General features: G+C 44.5%; 1 protein-coding gene across 2 annotated transcripts in view; it reads left to right on the top strand.

The window, feature by feature from the left end:
• TGFB2 (transforming growth factor beta 2) overlaps positions 1-23432 on the top strand; it is a 94844-nt gene that overhangs the window by 3732 nt on the left and 67680 nt on the right. Inside the window, exon 2 of one of the 2 annotated variants that reach the window (XM_040263264.1) lies at positions 13196-13279. The exons of the other annotated variant lie outside the window; for it this stretch is intronic. Within the exon in view, the coding sequence (XP_040119198.1) occupies positions 13196-13279 (84 nt within the window). The remainder of the gene's footprint in view (positions 1-13195; positions 13280-23432) is intronic. 2 annotated transcript variants of the gene reach the window in all.

Genomic DNA, 23432 nt, shown 5'->3' with positions numbered 1-23432 from the left:
TTGCAGAACATTTTATACAGTTCAGACGAATATTTTTAGCAATGCAGAGTTTTAAAAGTGAAAATATAAGAGATATTGCATATGCCTTGAAGCATATTTTGTCTTAAATATTATCCTTGGACCAGTGTACTATATAAATACAGTAAATATGAATAGAACTGGCCAGGTGCCAATCTCCTAGGATGAATTTTAGTCAAGAAGGTATTTATAGGTTATAAATAATACTATGTCAACATTTGAAGAAGGGGTCTGATTAGTTTTGAATTTATTTGTATTGATCTTTTCACATGCTGTTAGTTTAAGGCTCAAAGTGGAGTTATACTATGGTTTACCCACACTTTACCCAGTGGGAATTAGCGGACTGCTCATCCTTTGACAATCCACTGGAACCTCAAGGCACATCTATTCCAAAGACACTGTACTAGGCTTTAGAAATTTAGAAAGAGTAATTCCACTTAATGGAGTAAGAATCCAAATGATTAACAATTGAAGTATGTAGACACTTGGACAGTCAAAAAAGGAAAAAGGACGAGACAAAACTTTTTTCTTTCTTTCTTTCTCCTCTCTTTCCCATGTAACAAATTTCAGGCAGGTGTTGTGGTTCTTATTATGGTGATGTTACCGCTCTTGCTATTCCCACCCTCAGGGAATGTTTGGCAGTGTCTGGAGACATTTTTGGATGTCATGACTGGGGATGGAGAGGCTAGGGATTGCTGTTAACCACTCTAGAATGCACAGGACAGATCCTCTTCCCACTCTCAACCCCCTTACATCAAAAAATTATGAAATTCCCACGTGGAGAAGCCTGATAACCCTGGGATTTATTTGGGATTGCTAAATTCTGCAGTAGCACCACCTCCAAAGTAATAACCTAAGAACAAAACATCTTTAGGATCAAAAGAACATTAACATGGAATAGACAGATAATCAGTAAGTTTTCTTAAGTAAGTTGGACTATGAATTTCACTCTTTTGTATGATATGTAGTATATTATGATGGTGTTAAAGGGCTTCAATGAGAGGCATTAAAACTTCCCATTCATTTAGCCTGAGCAGTAGTGTCACCCCACCCATCTGTAACTTCAGTCAGCAGCAGTAGGATGTTAGTCGGGGCAGAGAAAATCTTGGATTTTCCTTGCAAGGAAAGTAAGCAGCTCATGTTCAGGAAGAGTCGAATCTCCAAGCTACGCAACGGAAGAAAGTAAATAATCATGTTGGTTTATTCTGTCATATTGAATTAGATAAACTCAACTGTACAGCAGGAGACATCATGATGAGGTTTCTTTTGTAACTGACTCACATAAATGCTAAACATTTAATACCAGGCAATCCCGTTTTCTGTTTCCCCTGTAAATTGCCAAGTGAAATCATGGAACATAGACTGGACACAGTAGCAGCACCATGGTTTGGGGCAGGGGTGCACCTTAACATTCTATTCATGGGTATATCTTTTCTGTGTATATATTGCTGGTGCTGGTGGTTTAGTCATTCAGTCCTGTCCGACTCTTGTGACCCCATGGACTGTAGCCCACCAGGCTCCTCTGTCCATGGGATTCTCCAGGCAAGAATACTGGAGTGGGTTACCATTTCCTTCTCCAACACATTGCTGGACTGTCAACCAATTGCCCAATGAAGAAAAATACTAGCAATTGCTAGAATGTAGTAGTATTTTTGCTGGATAGTCAGGGATGATTTTTCTTTCTTTTGTTGAGCTATAGTTGATTTATAATATTGTGTTAGTTTCGGGTGTGTACAGCCAAGTGATAGGGATTTCATTTTTGAAGATTCTCTGTGTGTGGATGTGTGAGAAAGAGACACAGAGATCAAAGACAGACTTGAACCTCTTCCCTAGACTTCCCCAATGACTGAGTTATTAATACACAGCAGACCAAGTTTCAATTCTCCCACTTGTATTGAATTGCATCATTGCTTGTACTAACTCTAGTGCCTAATTGTGGTCACATTTAACTTAGGCCACGTTCTTCTCTTCCAGGGTTTCCTCTTTTCTTTCTTTTACTTTTCAAAGTCTGGGAAAAACCCTCAGAGAAATATACTGGTTATAACTGAAGCAGTTGGGCCGTCTTTGTTGCCAAGGGAGGCTGCTCTCCTCTTCTGAGGAGTCCCTACCAATCGGATGGAGGCTGGGCTTTGTCAAGCTGGAGGAGTAGGTGGGGACCCGCTGACCTGGCAGAGGCTCCAGGAGTCAGCTGTGTCTCCACAGCGACCCCTGGGGTTGGCTCAAGGAACTGCACTTTTTGAATGCTGTCTTCTCCCTAGTGAAAAGTTGATGTAACCCAGGCACAGCCTCTTTCATATAAAAAGATATGAAAGAATGACAGATCCTGTTTCCTAGAGGAAACTGAGATGTGAAAAAAGGGCTAATGACTCACTGTTGATCCCATATCAAATCTGGGTTAGAACAGAGGAGGTCACCGACTGCTGCCTTTGCCCAGAGATTACAACACACGTCAGGCTGCATTTTTAGAAGGTTAGGGAAGAAGAGTGGAGGAGACTGCCCCTGAGGGAGATGAGCAAGCCGACCACCAAGGTAGGACTGGGGGGTCCTTCTCCCTCCCTGGTCCCACCCACCCCTTTACAAGTTCAGTATTAAGGTGTGTGTATGTGTGTGTGTGTGCACGCACGCTCAGTCGTGTCTGACCCTTTACAATCCCATGGACTGTAGCCCTCCAGGTTCCTCTGCCCATAGGGTTTCCCAGGCAAGAATACTGGAGTGGGTTGCCATTGCCTTCTCCAGGGGAATCTTCCGGACCCAGGAATCGAAGCTTCATCTCATATGTCTCCTGCATTGGCAGGGGATTCTTGGCCACGAGCGCCCCCTGGGAAGCCCAGTATTAAAGTGAGCAGGGCCCGGGAAGAGCTCTGGGAGCAGCTCCCTCAGCCTTCCTCATGGAGCACTTCCGATCCTGCTCAGCCCTCCTCTTGCAGCACCTCCGGTGCTGAGGGACCCTGGAGAGAGGGTGTGGGGTTCCCAAATGTGCTCATTCTCCCCGTTTGCCGAAGGGTGGGTCTACTCTGCCCATGCTGAACAGCTTGATGAAACGTGCCTCTGGCCGAGATAAACAAAAGTTTCCACTGTCATTTTGAAACCATATGGTGTGCCTTGTCTTTTAATATTCTTTAAACAAGGATAGTTGTTAACCTAGGAATTCTGTGTCCTCCAGGTAGATTCACTTTAATCACATGCTAGGGACTCTTTGATGGGTTTGTTTAGACTGCAAAGCTTGCTTCCATCCTGTGTTTGAGAGAAATTCGAGTCACGCTGCGACCACAAGTCGGTTTCGGTGGTTGTCACGGGTTTCGTTTCTTTTCTAACCTCCCGTAGGTTAGAACGGTTCTGTGCTGTGACCACCGCCTTACTGCCAGACGGGCTTGGTGGCCTCAACTCTTCATAAAGTCTCCCCTTTGACCTCTTCCCCACAGGCTCTAGATTGCCTTCCTGTTCTTCTCTCTCCTGGAATACCTGTGTGTAGGGTGGGGAACTTCATTGACCCATGCCTCTGTTTCTTCACCTGTAAAGATGAAGAAGATGCTGGCTTCCTAGAGTTGCAAAGGACTGACCATGACCTGTGTAAAGAAGTCCCAAACCCTGCCTCTGGCACTTAGTGCACCTTCCTTGCAAGGTACCTATTAATCACTGATTCCCAAACACCATTGATTTTAAGGTGCACCTTATTTTATGTGCCCTGAAGAAAGAAACATCACTGACAATTGACTATAACATGCCACTGGTTATGAGATATTAAAAAGATACTTTAGAGGTATTCTGATATGATTAAAAGTAACGCTCTGGGGACCACTCCCACCAGCCCAGGATGTCTCAGGACCTCCAGCTCATTCATTTCTTTGTAACTTTCCCTCAGAGGATCTGTTTCCATGGCTCACTTGGATTGGTCTTTGGGTGATTTTTGCCACCTAAGAGGGTGAGAACAGAGACTGGCAGGGCTGGTAATCTAGCAGGCCCATCACTGTCCAATCCTAATATAGGAAGGCCTTGAGAATTTTGGCTTTGTAGATAAGATCTCAGATATCTTAAATAATATCCAAGACCTTTCAGGGTCTGGTCCCTCCTCCTTGCTCAGCATCCCACCCCCAACTAAATCCTCCCATTAAAACTGCACTCCAGCCAGATCACTCTCTTTGCCTTTACCCAAAGGGGCCATTTATTTTCCTGCCGTTAGGCCTTTGTTTATGCTGTTTCTTCCCCTTAGAGAGCCATCTTTTAACACCTTTAAGAATCCTTCGAGGTTAAGTGAGTGCCATCTCCTTATGAAACTTTCTTTGATGTTCCTCATCATATTTAATTAGCTCTTCCTCTGCACTCTCACAGTACTGATACTCATCTCTATCTCAGCCTCTTTTCTTTTGCTGTAGGTAAAATTCAGCTGTGCCCTGACCTGTCTTCTTCATCTGTTAGTGACCTACCTCAGAACAAGAACCCACTTGGACTTAGCTATGTTCTTACAGCTTATTGTTTTTGGTCAACCAATACTTAATAAATGAATGAGAGTTTCCCTTTAGAGAATAAGACTAAGTCACCAGAAGAAAGATCTATGAGTTGAAAGCATTAAGACCAGGAGATGTGGAGAGATGGAAATCTTACCTCCGTTGTCAGGGAAACCATGCCTGATGGATCTTGTTCCTATGCTAAAGGCAATACCAGGCCTTTCAGAACCACCCAGTTCCTGTTTCCAGTTTTGCAGATAAGAATGAAAATGATGTTGATGATGATGATGAAAGCTAACCCTCAGCGGGTACACACTATGTGCCAAGCATAGTTTTAAATATTTCATATGTGTGCACTTATTTCACTCTCACAAGGAACCCTGTATAGTTCATACGAGTATTTTCATCTGAGGACATGACTATAACTATTTCTATCAGCGATGTCTTGTTGAAAGTCAGGCTTTTAGGTTTAAGTAATAGAAGCCCTAAATAGAGACCAGGAAATGGAGAGCATGACTTTTCCTGCCCTCTTGAAAAGTGACATAGAACATCCCTGAAGGGTGGTGACTTTCCTCTCCTGGCAGGAATTCCATTCCTAGAAGCTCTACATTCTTTCCCTCCAGAAGGCACTATATTTTTTAATCCTTTTCTACAGCCCTGGGTCTTTTTTATTGTCTTTAACACATTCTGCTTTTATCTCTGCAGGTAGTTGATACAAATATTGTGATCTCTCAAGGCTCCTGGTCTCCGTCTTGAACTGCCATCATTTCTTTGCAAAAGTTCTCTAAATTTGATTGATAGGAGATTCATCTTGTCTCTTGAAGGATTGGGTAAGGCAGGATGGTGTTGTCTAATGAGCACAGGCTTGAGAGCCAGACAGATCCAATAAGTAAAAGAAAGAGAATAAGTAAAGGGAATTGCACCAGAACAGTCTCAGAGGCGGAAAGGGAAAAGGGAGCTTCCAAGACAAGCAGCCCTACTCCAGGCCGATGGAAATTGTTAAAACGTGGTCTTGTCTAGGTGAGCCACCTGGCTGTCTCAGTGCAAGTTATTCAAACTGCCTCAGGGACATTTCAGTTGCTTCCTGCTGAGGGGTTTCCCAGGTGGTGCTAGTGGTAAAGAACCTGCCCTGCCAGTGCAGGAGACATAGACTCCGGTTTGATCCCTGGGTCTGGAAGATCCCCTGGAGGAGGAAATGGCAACCTACTCCAGTATTCTTGCCTGAAGAATTCCATGGACAGAGGAGCCTGGCAGCCTACAGTCCATGGGGGTGCAAAGAGTCTGATACAACTGAAGCAACTTAACACACACTGCTGAATTCAGATCTTGGCTCTGCCATCCATGGCTTGGTGGCGGGGCTACAGCCCCAGTACTTAAGTTGATCTCAGTTTGTTCACTTGTCATGATGAAGATGAGCCCTGCCCCCTAGGATCATGGAGCATGGGTGATGATGTACAAAGAAATTCCCAGTGTAGCTACTTCTGGCACTTAATAGGCTTGCTTTGCAGGCAGTTATTATGCATTGAATCTCAAACACCACTGATTTCACAATGCACAGTAATTTCATATGGATCCCTGGGTCGAGAAGATCCCCTGGAGTAGGAAATGGCAACTCAATCGAGTATTCTTGAAAATCCCATGGACAGAGGAGCCTGGCAGGCTATAGTCCTTGGGATCACAGAGTCGGACATGCCTGAAGTGACAGTCCGTAATTTCATATGCCACTTAGAGCTCTCATGAATTGTAACATGCCATTGTTTCTAAGAGAGCATTGGGATTTTGGAGGTATTAAGTCACATTCATGTTTGTGGATTGGAAGAGTAGCAGTCCATGTGTATATAGCAGAGCGCTCTGTCCTAGAAACACATTGAAAATAAAATTAAGAGGGGGCATGATATCTGCCCTCAGGAAACGTTTCTATTTAGTAAACTTTCAGAGCCTCTGACTGGCAATAGCCACCTCTGGCACCAGAAACAGGAGATCTGCATCCTGGAGTCCTCCCAGCTGGAGTGTCTTGCTGGGCTCAGTGCATTAATATCAGGGTTTATTTATTTGTTTATTTTTGACATCTCAGGATGTTGCTAGTTGTTTCAAAGGGCCTGTACATTTCGAGGGAAAAATTTTTTGAGATGATTTTAACTGATCTCTCTGAATATGCATATGTGTTAAATAATACTCGCCTCTTTATCTTTCTGGGTCCTAAAGGCTGAAATCCAACAAAGGTTGGGGGTGGATGTTGTTCATAAAAGGCTAAGATGCCAAGGGGGCTTCTGGGCAGCTTGTCTCTGGGCCACGCTCGGCCCCTTCTCCCAGGCCCCTTGTCTCATCGCCTCCCCTGGTGAAAGGCTCTGTTGAGAAGGTAGCCAGGATGTTTGAACCTCATCTCACTTTCATGACCAGGAACCAGCCACAGCGGTGTCTTCACTGCCAGGCAATTTATTTATTTATTAATTATTATTTTCTAACATTTTTAAAGACTTTTTTTTTTTAATGCAGACCATTTTTAAAGGTTTTATTGAATTGGTTACAGTATTATTACTTCTTCTTCTTCTTTTTTTTTTTAAGTTCTGGATTTTTGGCCACGAGGCATGTGAAATTAAGATCTCTGACCAGGGACCCGACCCACAACCCCTGCATTAGGAGGCAAAGTCTTAACCACCAGACTGCTGGGGAAGTCCCAGGCAATGCATTTAACAACAGACTTCAGCAACAAAATGCCATTACAGGGTAGAAGTCTCCCAGAGGAGGATGAGTGGGAAGAAGGAGAGAGGGTGGTGAGAAGTTGCTGCAAAGGGTTTGAAGAGGAAATGAAAACTGAGGAGGTGTTGTTCGAGAGGACAGGCCGCACTCGGGCAGGAGCAGCTGTCAATAGAGTAAGAGGCTCTCTGAGTGACGCAGCATCCTGGCTTTCCTGGAGCAACCGAGTAAAACCATTTCATTGGTGTGAGAGGACACTGCTGTCCAAAGGGAACCAAGTTTACTGGGCTTAGGGTCCGTTAGGGGCTTCCCTGGTGACTCAGTGGTAAAGAATCTGCCTGCAACCCAGGACACCCTGGGTTGGGGAGATCCCTGGGTTGGGAAGGTCCCCTGGAGGAGGGCATGGCAACCCACTCTAGTATTCTTGCCTGGAGAATTGCATGGACAGAGGAGCCTGGTGGGCCACAGTCCATGGGGTCACACAGAGGTGGACACGAGTGAAGCAATGGAGCAGAGTGGCAGGGGCTGTTGGAAGGAGGGGAATGCCTTCTGGTGCCCACAAAGCTCTTCTCTGTGGGCCAATCCCATCCCTTCCTTCTCAGAAATGAGCCTTTGGACTTGGTTCTGCCTGATAAGCCAGAAATGTGGGGCTTAGATGTCCCCTTTAATCACAACAACTTGAGGAACTTAAAGCAAATGGAAAATGCTTTCTGGATGTTGCAAAGCCCAGACCTTCTGAAAATAGTTCAGATCCATTTCCAGCCTCCTCAGGCAGCTGTTTGCTCTCACACTGGCATGTGGGACGCATCTCTGTCCACAGAGAGAGTGTGGCTCTTCCTTCAGGCCTTCGTCCTCGCGGCCTCCACGTGGGTCATTAGGAAGCAGGACGTTCCTGAGGAAGAGACGTGGTGTTTCAGAAAGGAGGGTCACGAGGCAACCATGAGCCCGAGTAACACTCGGACTGCTTTTTTGGAGATGTTAGTTTCAGGAAGCACTGTAGCATCTTTCCAGTCTCAAGGAGAAAAAAGAAAAATGTTGTGACTTTGACCTTGGCTCAGTTCATTTGGCTTTCCCTATCTAACCCACACCACACTGACAGATTCCACATCTGTCTTGACGAGCGTGTTCACAAATAACTGCTCATTCATAACTTCAAGCTGTTGTCACGGCCCTTGTTTGTTACTCCAGCATGTGAATGAGAAGGCAGAGTTTGGTTTTAAGAGAGACGCTGATCTCAGAGGAAGAACTGTCTAAATGAGGAGACAGTAGTTTTTCACGCATTTTAAGGTCACTAAAACATATTATTGCACATAAATGGGAATTTTCTAAGAACTATAACCTAAGTTTTGGAGTCATTTTAGTATTGGGAATTCAATACTTCTTAGACCAAATTCAACTAAGGTTGTTCTCTCTAGATCATATGTAGCAGTAACTTTATTACTCCTTCCATTGGTGGGGGAGTTTCTTACAGGATTATTTATTTCCCTAGCTGGGCTCCCCAGGTGGCTCAGTAGTAAAAAAAAAAAATCTGCCTGCCAGTGCAGGAAACCTAGGTTCAATCCCTGGGTTGGATGATCCCTTGGAGAAGAAAATGGCAACCCACTCCAGTGTTCTTGCCTGGATAATCCCATGGACAGAGGAGTCTTGCAGGCTACAGCCCATGGAGTTGCAAAGAGTAAGACATGACTTAGTGACTGAGCACACAGCACATTTCCCTATCCATTGGCTTTATCTCGTTTTCACTTCTGTTTTGACAACTTAATGACTATGCCATTGAAGTGATTCTTTCCTTATAATAAACTCCTATCATTAAGTTGCTAGCTGAGAAAGTCCAAAAAAAGGAAAGAAAAATAGGTGGGTGACTTAACTCTGATTTGACTTTAGAAGGAGGAAAAAAAAAAAAAAAAGAAAGAAAATCACAGACTGAGGACATGTCTTTACAGAAGATGGATGATTTGGTAAAGGAATTGCCTGCTTGGAAGTCTGTCAGGGCTTTCTGGAAGAAGGGTTTCCACATCCAAGCTTGCAACTTAGCATCTGGTTCCGGAAGTTAAGGAGAGAGAAACAGAACTTTTACCCAGAAATAGCTGGGCAGAACCAAAGGAGAATGATGGCTATCACCTAAGGTTCTCAGACAGTGGTTCTCACTCAAGCTTTAGGTTAAGTCTGTTGGTGGCGTTTGCTGTTCATATGTGTGAACTCAGTCCTGAGTGGCCGCTATTTCACCTACTGTGCTTTTTACCTCTGTGGAATGAGGTGGCAGCCGCTGGTTTGTCCTGGAGCAAGATATATTTCAGAAGAATTCCGCCATCAGAAAGCATCATCACCAACAATGAAACTGTGTGCATAGGGCCTGGTCTAGTTTCTTTGGCAGTTGTACCGGATTCTAGAAAGAGAGTCTTGAGCCAAACTGACCCCGAGTCATAAGATGTTGGGGATCAGCAGTTTGTAAGAAACCTTTGCTGGGAATCCTCTGAGAGGAGTAGAAACTCGCTGTCATCTTGTGCTGGGAGAGAGAACGGTGCCCACTTCTGGAACTGTTGCCATCATGAGAGAGATGTCTGTGTGGAGGATGTTTGTGTGGAGGCTGGGGAGGGGTGGAGGCAGGGACTAATTTGATGTGGAGTTTCCTGCAGCATTTTTGCTGCTCCTGCTAAGTCACTCAGACGTGCCCGACTCTTTGTGACCCTATGGAGCCTGCCAGGCTCCTCTGCCCGCGGGATTCTCCAGGCAAGAATACTAGAGTCGGTTGCCATGCCCTCCTCTAGGGGATCTTCCTGACCCAGGGATGGAACCTGAGTCTCTTGCATCTCTCGCAATGGCAGGCGGGTTCTTAATCACTAGCACCACTTGGGAAGCCCATTTGCAGTGACATTTAATTCTGCTTAAGATGTCATTGCAGCAAGAATGTCTTTCTCTCTGGCTAAGCTACATAAAAAGACTAATTACCCAGAACAGACAACCCTTATGAGAGGATTGTGATCCACCTGATTGGGTTGTTTGGACGACAAATGAACTTTTTGTAAAAGGCCTTTCTAACCTCTAGGTCACAAGGGCTATACTAGTGTTTCTGGAATTCTGCCAAGCAAAAGGGTCGCCTGGAGTGCTGGGTGTGGATTCCAAGGACTTTGTCTCCTATCCTCCATCCAAATTATTATTCAATAGTTTTCTTTTTTTTTTCTTGGCCATGTCTCGTAGCTTGAGGCATTTTAGTTCCCCACCAGGGATCTAACCGGGGTCCTCAGCAGTGAGGGCACATTGTTCTAACCACTGGACCACCAGGGAGTTACCAAGATAATTATTCTTTAATTTCAAGGTGAGATCCAAGTAGGTAGCTCAGAAGCACACTCTGGAAACCTTGTGTGTTCAGGTTTGTTTGCTTTATTTATTAGTTGTGTCATCACAGCCAAAAAGGAGTTCTAGCACTTTTAGAGTTAGCTTCATTGTCTTTTAGTTATTTTGTAAATTACTCATGCAAAATTTTAATTCCAGGACTGTTTTTATCTTCTGACTTACCTGAGCCATGCTCCCCCATTATCCATGAGTATACCCAGGGACTTCTAAAAATGATTGTATCTCTAAGACTATTCATGTCTCAGATTTTCCCTAGGGTTTCACATTTTAGAAAGCATTTCACATAGACCTCAAAACTTATTAATAGAAAAAGTTTACCTGTTTCTAGTGTGACTTCAAACACATAGATCTTGAAAATTGATTAAAAAAACAACAACTAACAGTTACTTTCTTTGGCATAAATCACCCTTATTTGCATCACTTATATTTCCATCTGATTTGTGGTCTTAACTTCTGAGGCCCTGGATCAACACCAGACCACCCTTTTCTTTATGGAGGTGGTTTAGTCTCTCAGTCGTGTCCGACTATTTGCAATCCCATAGTCTGTAGCCTGCCAGGCTCCTCTGTCCATGGAATTTTTTCAGGCAAGAATACTGGAGTTGCCATTTCCTTTTCCAGGGGCATCTTCTCCACCCAGGGATCGAACCTGTGACTCTTGCATTGCAGGCAGGTTCTTTAATAACTGAGCCACCAGTGAAACTCACCCTGTTCTTTGGCCCTGCTTAAAAACAAAACAAAATAAACAAAAAGGGGAGGGGAGGAAGGAAAGCATTTTAATGCTGTAGCTTGATAGCAGAGCGAGAGTAAACCAAAGGTGCCTACTTGAGGACTGCTTGTTGGAAATGACAGATGATGACAGTTAGCTTGCCCTGTTCTCTCATAGACTTCCTTTGACCTGGGTGATCAGGGGTGAGTTCAGGGATCTGGATTCCATTAACAGAATCAGTATCCCTCTGCAGCACCACACAGCCACTGGCCTGAAGAAGGTGCTATTTCCCAGGAAAAGGAGTGAAATCCCCCCAGAAACGCACAAGGCCCTCATGCGAAGAGAACGTGCTGCTGACCCAGCCACGCTCTGCATGCCCTGCCTGTCTCTGGTTCTCTTCCTTGAGATTTTTATCGCAGAGAGCTTTCAGCATCTCTTTTTAGAGGTCAGATCTGAATGAGAAGACATCGTGTGCCTTGCTGATCTTGTGACAGTTTCTACCCTGTCTGTAGCCTCCTATCTTTGCTGACGGGTGATGGGAGGGAATTTTCTCTCAGGGAGGCTGTACAGAGGGCTCTGAAAATAAACACCGTCGTTGCTTGTGGGTGAGAACGTGTGTGAGCAGATGTCAGCTGGTAGCAGCGTATGGTGGCGACGTGAGAGCAACATGTTACCGAGGCCTGGGTGTTGGGCCTTCGTCTTCCGAGCCATCCAGGCCGGGCACCTCCCACATCTCAATTAAAGAGGGTTTTGACTGGAAGCTGTAATCCCCACAAGTGTGAAAATGTGTCCCTGGGATCTCGTTAGGGGGCTGAATGTTGGAGGTGGTAAGTTATAGGGCATGGAAAAAAGTTTTCCCTATCTGCTTTAGAATTGAGAGAGAAACATAAAAATCTGGTAAAAAAAAAAAAAAAGAGAGAGAGAGAGGGGAGGGGGAAGTCTATAAGACCTGTGTGTTTTGTCCAAAGAAATCTTCAAGTCAGGTATGAATAGTGGTCATGCTACTTTTAGAAGACATGTCCTAAGTGAATGGAAGGTGCATGGATTTTAAATTGGTATAAGGAGCTGGGAAGGAAGTCTGTTCATGCAGACCTGGAAGGCCATTGGGGATTCAATCAAATAAGTTAGATAACTGGTATTATTATATCCCCAAGCACCTTTTATTTGTGAGTTTCTTTTAAATATCCCATTTCAATAAACCCTCAGGAATAGCATGATGTCAGTTTCATTTTATAGCAACAGAGGCTTAGGTGCATCAAGGCATTTGCTCAGATTCCAGGAGACTAATGACAGAGCAGGGGTGTCCATCCACATCATCTCATGCAAAAATCTGACATTTAGTATGCATACAGGATCTTTAAAGAAGGCAGAGTTCAGAATTTCAGGATGTCAAAAAGTATCATGGAAGATGCATATAATCCATTCCAAGGAGGCCTAGGTTTTTAAATTATCACTAAGCAGCCCTAAACCAGTACATACTTGAATTTTTGATCACTGATGTAGGAGTTTTCATGTGTAAGTTAGAAATGGTAATAGGTGGTTTTAAGAAAACTGAAATCGAGGCCAACCAAATGAAAATCAGAGTTTTATTCTTAAGAGGGAGTCTGTCTTTTGTTCAAAAGGTCAGGGCCTTTCCTATTCATCTTTAATATAAGTCAAGTATTTATGTGACTGTTTCAGTATATAAATTGTACATTGTTATTTTAACACTAGAATGTGTTAAGGGGAATGCTAAATTCAGGAGCCTGATTGCTGGTTAAGGCATGCCAAAAGATCTGGGGTGAGAAATCCACAATCCCCCAGACTTGCTTACCCCGTAGTCCCCTGGCCCTGAGTAGCGGGGCCCTTCTGTTTCTGGGGGAATGGTAGATAAATACATGCATTGAGTCCCTCTTCTGCATTGAATCTTTGTATAGCTCTGTATAGGCATCTCCTCAGTAAAATAGCTAATGACTGTGCTTTTTAAAACTCCTAGCTGTCTGCCCAGTTGTTACAACACCCTCTGGCTCAGTGGGCAGCTTGTGCTCCAGACAGTCCCAGGTTTTCTGTGGGTACCTTGGTGAGTACACTCGTCTGCTTTATATACCTCATTTGACGTAGTGGTAGCCGGCCCATCTTTAGTGTTTGTCTCCTGGGTGGGGGGGGACTTGTCAGAGGCAAAAGAGAAGTCTGAAGTGCAGCCTCGTAGCTGGACAGTCACACAGGTGCCCCCCGATCTTGTAGTCAGCGTGTCCATCAGAAAAACTCATGAATGCTTTGAAGTGCTATGATGACTTGATTCTAATATGCGGGAGGATGGATGGTGGGTCTATGAGATGTGTGATCCAGGGCTTCCCAAGTGACTTGATAGATTGATCTCTTGACTCCCTGGGAGGATACTCTGGGCGGGGGTGCGTGGATTGTATGGCCAGAATGTCAAGCGTTCCTTTTTTTGGTCTCTTATTTGAACCTGTGTTCTTATTTCTGACACACAGCAATGGCTCAATGAATGTTTCTGGTACTGAACTGAAAGGGAAGAAGGAGATTTTTCTCTCCTTTGAAGTTCTACAGGGAGGACAGTGGGAAATGTATGCTGGTCATTGTGGCCTTCATACGGTCATTAATGGGTGGTTTGTGGCCTTCATACGGGTTGCATGACAGAATGGGGTGATCATGGTCAAGGCTTCAGTTGGCTGAACCTGAGAGCTTGCCACTGTGCCCTGACCCTCAGGACAAGTGCAGGCCCCTCAGAGCCTAATCCCGTGTGGTAGGCTGGGTCACCAAAGCTGGAGAGCTCACCCCGTTCTGATTTGGAACATTAATAAATCAGCCAGCTTTTATTGAGTGCCATCTTTTATCATCTGCTGAGCCATGAGACCACAGCAAAGAACAGGTCTTAGGTGATCATGACACTCAAACACTCTGGCCCAGGTGGTACCCTGATCCATGCTCAAGAAGGGAGGAAATGGACTTACTGGTCTGGCATTGGTTCCCTCTACACTTTTGAGGCCCTGAAGAAGCATGAATTATATGGATACTAAATTCAAGTGGAGATCCCAAATAAGGACAGGAGAAATGTTTTTATTTCCCCAATAGGGGTCTTCACTCCCTGGGTTATCCTGCTGTGCACTTTACCACTCCTAATTATGAAAGTGTTAGTCACTCAGTCATGCTCGATTTTTTGCAACCCCATGAACTGCAGCCCATCGGGCTCCTCTGTCCATGGGATTTACCCGGCAAGAATACTGGAGTGGGTTGCCATTTCCTTCTCCAGAGGATCTTCCCGACCCAGGGGTCAAACCTGGATCTCCTGCACTGCAAGCAGATTCTTTATCAACTGAGCTACTAACCTTACTCCTTGGGAATCAAGGAATCAAGAAATGAAATAGTCTGTTTACAGTGACCTAAGCTGGGCTTTCCTCAAAAGCAAAACTGATTCCATTGAGAATATATATTTATTTGAGTACAGAAAGCCTCAGAATGGCTAGAAGCTGCCATGTGAATAAAAAGAGTGAATGGCTTCATCCATACTTTTTAAGTTCCCGTTTGTAAGGCAGATTGTATTTGCTTTTCCATCTCTAAATTTATATTTTATTGTACTGTCTAAACCAAGGAGTTAATTGTCTGATTTTTGTTTGTTTGTTTTGCCAGCTTGTTGGAAAAGACAAGGGAAAGGGGTGAGAGAAGGAAAACATGTGTTGAATTCCAATCCCCCCAACCCGGCCTCCATGTCCCGGGTACTGAAGGCCTGTCATCCTTATTCTCCCCACGTTGGTTGGTTGGCGAGGGTGGGATGAATTCCCCATTTTTCAGGGAACTCTGGCTTGGAGAGGTGAATACCTTGTCCTTGGTCATCAAACTAGCAAAGGGAATAGAAGCTAATCCTGAATTCAGGTCTGGCCCACATGCCCTCCACCACACCACAGAGACCCCAAACTTTTTTTTTTTGCTTTTCTTTTGTTTCTCTTGGGAATCCCATCCCATTAGTTTTTATAATTCTCTTACCTACCACTTTGGATTAATTTTCTTTTCATCTTTTCCTTATAGTAAACAAGTGGAGAGGTCTACCCTTCCACTTGGCCTCGGACACGCCTTCTCACTTGGGGTTATTTTCGGTCATTTAATGGCTGCAAGCCTCCCCCTTTCTTTGGTGGAAAAACATTGGAAGCCCACCCTGCCTCTTCTGAGTCTGGGAAAATCAGGAGTGTCTCAGAGGGTGAGGCTGGGGAAAGAGATCCCTGTTCAGTGGGAGGCCCTCCTGCCCCACCCAGCTACCCGCCTGGGAGTCAAGCCTGCAGACCCTTCCAGACCTTCCATGCAAGACTGCTGAGCAGTGGGGCTCTGCAATTTTTTTTTTTTTTTTTGGTCTCTGTTCTTAGAAATAGTAATTGAGTAAAAATGTAAGTGAGCCGATGCCAGGGGGCAGGCGTCCAGGGTCAGGGTGAATTTCTCCATGCTGACTGTGATTCTGAACACTCGTTAAGTGGAGGCTGGCTGGTGCCAAGCGGCTTGAGGGTCATCCCTGTCACCTTGTGTGAACTGCTTCTCCATTCCAAGGAGATGCTGGGAGTGGCCGCAGGGAGTCGGCGGGGTGGGGGGACCCGTGGCGCCTCTGGCTTTCCTCCCTCCCTCTCTAACCTGGGTGTAGTTATCACCACATGTCCTGACACCCATGCTTGGACTGTCAGTGCTGATGCCTCCTCAATTTTATATCAGATCCCCTGGAGGAAGCCTGTGTGGCCTCGCCTCGTAGCCTGTGTGGCCCTCCTTGTAGCCTGTGTGGCCCCGCCTCGTAGCCTGTGTGGCCGCTACATCATTTCCCCCTTGCTTCCCCCCACCTTTAAGTTCACTCTCCTCCAAAATGTAGGTTGAGATGAGCTTAGCCGGCCTGAAGGTTTTTCTTCTAATATAGATGAGTCCAGGAGATAAGCAGTCCAGATGGTCTCTTCAGGAAGAAATGGGTTAAGAGTCATGAAGGCAAATCCAGCTTTGTTTGTTCTTAGTATTTACTGAGCGTGATGCCTTTCGTTAGCTTGGTTCAGATTTAAGGATGGGCTTCTCAGAGTGTGGCCTGCATTTTTTTGTATGTTCCGAAGGGTCATCAAAAGCAGATTCCCGGGCCTGTCTTGAGTCAGAGTCCCTAGGGCGGGTGGAACCCAAGGAGTCTGTACCTTTAAAAGACAGCGCAGGTGCACCAGTCCCGACTAACCTGACGCAGTGGAGGCTCTTATTCTGCCGGTCTGTTTACTCCAAGTCCTTCAGCCTGAAGGATTCAGATCTAGCAGGGCCTCTGTTTGATCAGCTGGTCCCGCAAGTGTGAGACCCCGAATCCATAGCGTGACCACGTTTTCACCCTGTGCTCTCCATGTCCCCCAATGCATACAATGATCGAGTTAGGTCTGTGGTTAATCACGCTGGTCACACATCACCCCTGCTTACCACTCACCACAGAGGGGCTGTGAATGTGCAGGCAGATGACCACGTGGCGGCGGGTGGATGTCTCATTGGGAGGTTATGCACGCGAGTGGATGCCTCCCTGTGAGGCTGGATTGGGCAGCGCAGTTTCAAAACAAATGTATAACGTGCAAGTGATGTACAATTTATAATGCCGTAGCCGATGTATAATGTTTAGTTCGCTGAGGTAGTGTTTGGTCAAAGCACCGCTGACCTCTTCATGGCCTGAAATCTGTTCTGAGACATTCCACGGGGTAAGGATCTCGCCAACAATGGAATGTAAACTCTACTCACTCAGCCCAACTCAGTTCCAAGTAACTGAAGTTTTCTCTTTCCAAATAGTGTTTTGGTTTTTTTTTTTTTTTTTTTTTTTCCAACCAGAGGTATTCGAGCAGGTAAAAATCTGACCCAGATATTAAACAGAAAAAGTTAATAATAAATGACTTGGTATTTTCTTTGTGCAACCTAGATCTCCTGTGATTTTGATGTTGTTTTAGAACCATCCAGTATTTTTGAATCCAACCACACAATATGGCTATTCTATAACTACTGTAGTGTTTTTGACGATCAAGATAGAGAAATAGCCAGTTCTTCTACATGCTGAACCAAAAAAAAAAGCATATTTTTTTAAAATAAACATGCCCAGGAATTGTCTTTGTGCCCCGAGTGATTTCTCTGTTATTTCTACCAGTTTGAGAGCTAGGTTGTTTGCTATGTGGTGAAGGGTAAATATAACAGTGAACTAACACCAGAGGAAGAGGCACTCACTACCGTGGTCACTTCATAGCTGCCCTTGGATCATACTGGTCAGGCTTAATAACCACTGGAAAACAGGAAGTTTAAAGTCTTAATACCATAAGAACTCTCAGCACTGTGCAGATTTAAACAATGGGAATAAGCATTTTTCTACTGAAGCAGGAAAAGAACGACTAGTCATATTCATTCTGCTTCCCAGCAAGCCTTCCATTAAAAAGGTCTCTACGTGCACTACCAATATAGATCTAGTTGTAAGATAGATGTCTAATGCAGGCAAAGATCCTAGGAAGACGAAGGTAAACACGAGACATCCTTACGATCGTCATTCACTCCACAGTGTTCATTGTTGCAACGTGCTAGGCATCCATCTAGGCACTAGCGATGCCATCAGTGAATAAAACAGAAAACTTTGCCCTTGGGGAGCTTCACATTTTGGAGGAAGAAGATAGACAATTAATTAAAAAGATGAGAATGGTAGAATGTGATCAATGTGATAGGACAGAAAATCAGAGCAACACTGGGGAGTGGGGAGGTGAGTTGCAATTTGATCAGAAGTATCCTAGGAGATGAGATGAGAGAGATAATGACAGATGGGTCAGGTGGGGACTTGGAGGCCATTGCCAAGTCTGTGGTTTTTCCTCTGAATCAAATGGGGAGAAGGGTAGTTTTAGCCAACGGGTTCTGCAGCAAAATGAAGGACAGTGACCAAGGCAAGAGCAGGAAGCCCAGTGAGCTGGTTTTGGCAATGCACTGGGAAGGCACTCAGCCCAAGGAAGTTCCAACAACTAGGAACTTCAACAAGACCTTCCCTGTGCTGAGTTCATTCTTTAACAGATAATTTGATAGGCAGGTCACAAATGGGTTCTGTATATAGAATATGTTTTTTGTTTGTTTGTTTGTTTGTTTGTTTTAAATGGACACTCCTGAATTACTGGCAACCCACCCCCTTCCTTTCTGGTAAGAAGCTACCTTTGCACCTTCTGTGTATGCAAATAACCTCTTGGGTCTCCCATCTTGTGCTGACAAGTATGGAATGGCAGCTGCTGGAGGCTGTTCTTATTGGACTGCTTAGTCACAGCCACCCTCGATTCATGCCCAGGAACACAAGACACTAAACTCATAGGTGACCACGGTTGGCCTCCGAGAATGACAAGCTGTCTCTTCCTGTAGGAAGTGGAAAGTCAGACTTGGAAGGCTCTTTGGATCCGTCCAGCTGTGCCTTGTACGTTTGCCTAAACTTTGAAATGAGGTCATAAGCCAGGGAATGTGTAAAACTATGTCTCTTATCAGTCAAAAAGCATTCCTGTTGGACCAGAGTTTGTGTTCCAATTTTTAAGTTTTGAGCAGCAAGACTTTACACTGGGATGTTGGTTCGACTCCTTCATCCATCTCTATAAGACACGTCAATCGAGTCTACTGCCTTCAGATGCTGTGTGAGCTCTGTCAGTGGATGCAGTAATAGAACACAGATCCTAACTTCAGGAGCCTTTGACTTGGTGAGGAGCTCAGGCTGACCAAACCAGCCCAACCAGACTGAGAAGCTAACACCATGTGGTTGATTATAAGTAAGGGTCTGAGAGGTCAGAAGAATCGATGAACTTGCTCTAGACAGGTCAAGGAAGCCTTCTTAGGGGGAGCTGGTATTTGCTTCTTGAAAAGGTGGCCTTTGGGAGGATAGTTTGGCAGTCAGTCAGTAGCACTAGGAAGTTTTCAGCTTTCAGGAAGGGGAAGATTTGCCCTTTCATGTTTTCTCCCTCTTTGAGCTCGCATGACTACTGTCTTGATGAATCATGAAACAGCAGAAGCACTTACTGTATCCTTTGAAAAATTGAATGTATACCTCCAGGAGACCCACTGTGAAACAGTGAGGCTGGAGAACAGGGCAAAATCATTGTATCAGGTATCTGTTATTTTTTTTTTATTATTCTGGTTCTTTTTACTCTTTACTTGAAACAACTTTGGATTAAAATATTTTCTTTCCTTTAACTTTTTAAATTTTAACATGAAAATAGTCATGTTGAGGTATCTGTTATTCAGAAGATATAATGGACCCGTGGTGTACAAAGTCCATTGTACAGCTCAAAGTCATTAGAGCTTCTTTCCCCTTCTTAAAGGCACATCACAAAGGTTGATCCCTCACTTATATTCTATGGATTCTATGACATCTTTTGTTGTGGGACCCAGGCTGAGGGAGCAGCGTCTTACCTGGGCATGCTGACCTCCTGGCCGGACCGCAGGAGATGTACAGTTATCCACAACTACATTCCATCATGACTTCAGTAGGGCAAGAAGGAGCACAAGAAAAGGATCTGTTTGGCAGTGGGTCTAGAAGAGAGGAGTTTGACCAAATGGTATAGTCTACTGTAGTGTAAGTGGAGGAGTTGGAGAAAAGAGAAGGATTTCACCCATGTTAAAAACTTTCTATGTTGTTGGTATGGCATGGTTGGATCCACACTTTTGCTTTGTCCATGGAATTATAAGGAGCTTTATAATGGATATTTGCTGAATACTTAGTCAGTTGGCTTTATAAGACAGACATCAATTTCCTTCTGCTTCACTTTTATTTTATTGTTATTTTTAAAGTCTTTGTTGAATTTGTTACAATATTGCTTCTGCTTTATGTTTTGGTTTTTTGGCTATGGGGCATGTGGGATCTTAACTCCCTGACCACGGATGGAACCCATATCCCTGCATTGGAAGGCAAAGTCTTAACCATTGGACTGCCAGGGAAGTCCCCTTCATTTTTATATACAACTTATTCCTCCAACCAAAACAAGTTTGTTTGGTGTCAGAGGCACAGTTGGTAGTACTAGATTTAGGAAGCAAGTCCTGATATGTTCTGTGAAATTTATGTGTGTCAGGGAAACTCAGGCTTACCTCCAAAACATGTACTCACCTCTCTTCGCCTTAGGGTCTCAGGTTGCCAGTATGTTCCCGACATGCCCAGCAGTATCCGGTAAATGTTCTTCAGAATCCAGGTTAAGTTTCTATGAGACTGTAAGTCTGAAGATGCTTAGCTGTAGCTAGAGGTACCATGACTCTCCTATTTCTTATCTCTTTTGTATGAGTTCCATGCCAATTGAATGAGTTAAACATTGAGTACCATGTGGCTCCCTCAAATTCTGTCTAACCTGAGCCTTAGTTTCCTTACAGTAACCGATGAGGTCAATGGCTTAGTTTCAGGCTCCCTCCTGCTGTATCCAGTGAGAACACTGCAGAATGACCCCACCTGGCATGGGGCATCTCCTGTGCCCCTCTCAGCCCAGGGGCAGCCATCCATCTGCTCTGAACGCCCCTGAGCATGCTGGGTAAATCCCTGCTTGCAAGTTCCCCATCAGCTCGGCAGCCTATTCTTAGTAGCAGCAGATGCTGAGCATCTCCATCCTGCTTTTGGGGTCAGCAGTGGGAAAGAGCAGAAAAAAATGAAAGCATTGTTTTGCACATGGCTGGACATCTGTATTTCTGAATTGCCCTGTTGTGTGGATGATGCAACTGCTGGAGCTGTTTTGCTGAATGTGAACTTTGTCCACCAACTGGACTCTAAATTGGTTTTGGATCCTTGTGAAATCTAAACGGTCAGACCATATTTTTCTAATCTTCAGCTGGACTGTATCTTTGCTCTGAAGTGGAGCTGATTCGTTTCTGTTCACATCCACCGCAGGGGTTGCCTCTCTGTTTTTCTGCTCTGCGTTGCTTGTTTTCTCAAGGCTGCTACTCACCTCGTCCACTGTGTGTATTCAGGGGAGCGGGAGGGCAGCTCCCTGTGGCACTGAGGCCATTGTGTCTTCAGGGATGCTTTACTCAAGTGTTATTGTTAGGGAGAGAGTGGACTGGTTTTCGGAAACTGAACAGGGGAAGCGTCAGGACCAGCTTACCCACAGGTACGCTGGGACCATGACAAAAACTTGGACTTGGACTTCAGATAGCAGAGCACTCAGATCCTTTACTGGAAGTGCTGACCCTCAGGGCTGTGGTCTCTACGTGGGTGCTCTGCTACTGAGATTCTCAACTTCACTGTGTATAATATAAAAAGCATAAACTCAGACTGGGGTCCACCTCCAGAAATTCTGATTTGGTTGGTCTGGGCTGGGAGCTGGCATCTTTAGTTTTAAAAAGCTTCCCAGGGCATTCTGATGTGCAGCCAGATTTGAGAATCTCTGTTTTGAGAGTTTATGTAACATTTGCTACTGTGATTTTTGTCTAGCTATCCATGTCCTATGATGAGTTTCTGCATGAATTTCTGCATGAAAAAAAGGCAAAGATCTAGGTGGGATGTCAATAAATGAAGAGGTTGGATCCTGGCTTTAGTAATAAGAAAATGAATAATAATGATATTGATCACTGTTAGTTATTGCATACTTATGTTAGGCACTGCACTAATCTTTATATTAGCCCTATAGGATAATATAGGTAGCTCCCTGGTAGCTCATCTTGTAAAGAATCTGCCTGTAATGCAAGAGACCCCAGTCTGACTCCTGGTCAAGAAGTTCCCCTGGAGAAGAGGCTACCCACTCCAGTATTCTTGGGCTTCCCTGGTAACTTAGATGGTAAAAAATCTCCCTGCCATGCAGAAGACCTGGGTTCAATCCATGACTTGGGAAGATCCCTTAGAGGAGGGCATGGCAACCCACTTCAGTGTTCTTGCCTCTAGAATCCCCTGGACAGAGGAGCCTGGTGGGCTACAGTCCATGGAATCACAAAGAGTCGGACACAACTGAGCAACTTAGCACAGCTCAGCACATCATAGGATAAACACTACTGTTATTTTCAGTTTTACAGATGAGGAAACCGAGGCTTACAGACATCATATAATTACCCCACAGTCACACAGATAACAAGTGGCAGAGCCAGAACTTGAACTTGGTCTTTCTGGTTCCAAAGTTTATCCAACCCAATCAGTCCCCTAAGACGATGAACTTAAATATGAACAAGAATATTTGGGGTGAAGGGATGAGATGTCAAGAAAGGAGAATTCACTGAGTGAAAATAATATATAACTATATTTAAGGGAGATCATTCTTTTCTGAAAAAGGAAGAGAAAAAAGATATATTTGGATGGCTTTCTTATTTTCTTTTGAAGCCAGTATTTGTCTCCCCCAAACCTATGGAAATTCAGAGTGAGCAGCAGAACCCAATGACTTGAATGATGGTGTTGGAATTAGGCAGTGGCTTCTGAGTTTAGCTCGTCTTTACCTCCTGTCTGAGGAGGTAAGACCTCCTACCCCCATTTGAGGAACGACAATGGTTGCTTCTTACCCAAACTAGTACACTGTATGGTACATCCTTAAGTGATTCTCTTGTCCACACTGGGTAATTACTGGAGTGTGCAAGGTAAAATCCTGGAATTTCATTTTTTCTCCCTATATAAGAACAACTTTTTTTTTTTTTTCCAGGCTAGTAAATCTGAGTTCTTAAACTACTCCATTAATCCTTTAATGCCTAGTAAAATTTCAGAATGGTACCAGACCAAGGCCGTGGAAATTCCATCTCCAGCTCTTGGCCACCCTATATATACCCATACATGTCAAAGAATGTTGCAGATTGAGGCATCCAGTAAATATTTGTTAAGTGAGGGAGTGAATGAACTTTGCAAATATGGACCGTAATAGAAATAGCATATTGCTAAGGATTTCTTGGGAAATGAGTGAAGTCTTAGTCCACTGGTCTGCTCCCAGTTTTTCCATGGGGCCACTTGATCAATTAGGCAACTCCTAGTTCCTTCCTGGGGTAGCTTTTGTACACTAAGCACAGCAGTATTAATAGGGTTAAAACAATCTTATTATCTCTGACCTCTGTTTGTATCTCTCAGCCTGGATGAAAGGACACTGCCTTTTTCTTCAGTGTCAGTAGTATTTTTCATGGTATAAGTTGGGTAAAATTCAGAGTCCCCAGGAGCATGGAGAGAGAAAGAGGCAAGTTACTTGCTAGCGCATAGGAAAGCCAAGCCCAGAGTTGATGCATTCTTGTCGTGGATGGTCCCACGGGAACACCTAGATTAGCCCCCGCTCCTGCTGTGTGTTCAA

Source organism: Oryx dammah, unplaced genomic scaffold (assembly GCF_014754425.2).
Source record: "Oryx dammah isolate SB20612 unplaced genomic scaffold, SCBI_Odam_1.1 HiC_scaffold_21, whole genome shotgun sequence".
In the NCBI taxonomy this organism is placed as follows: Eukaryota; Metazoa; Chordata; class Mammalia; order Artiodactyla; family Bovidae; genus Oryx; species Oryx dammah.
The sequence above is the reverse complement of the archived record's forward strand: the minus strand, read 5'-3'. Positions and strand labels throughout refer to the sequence as shown.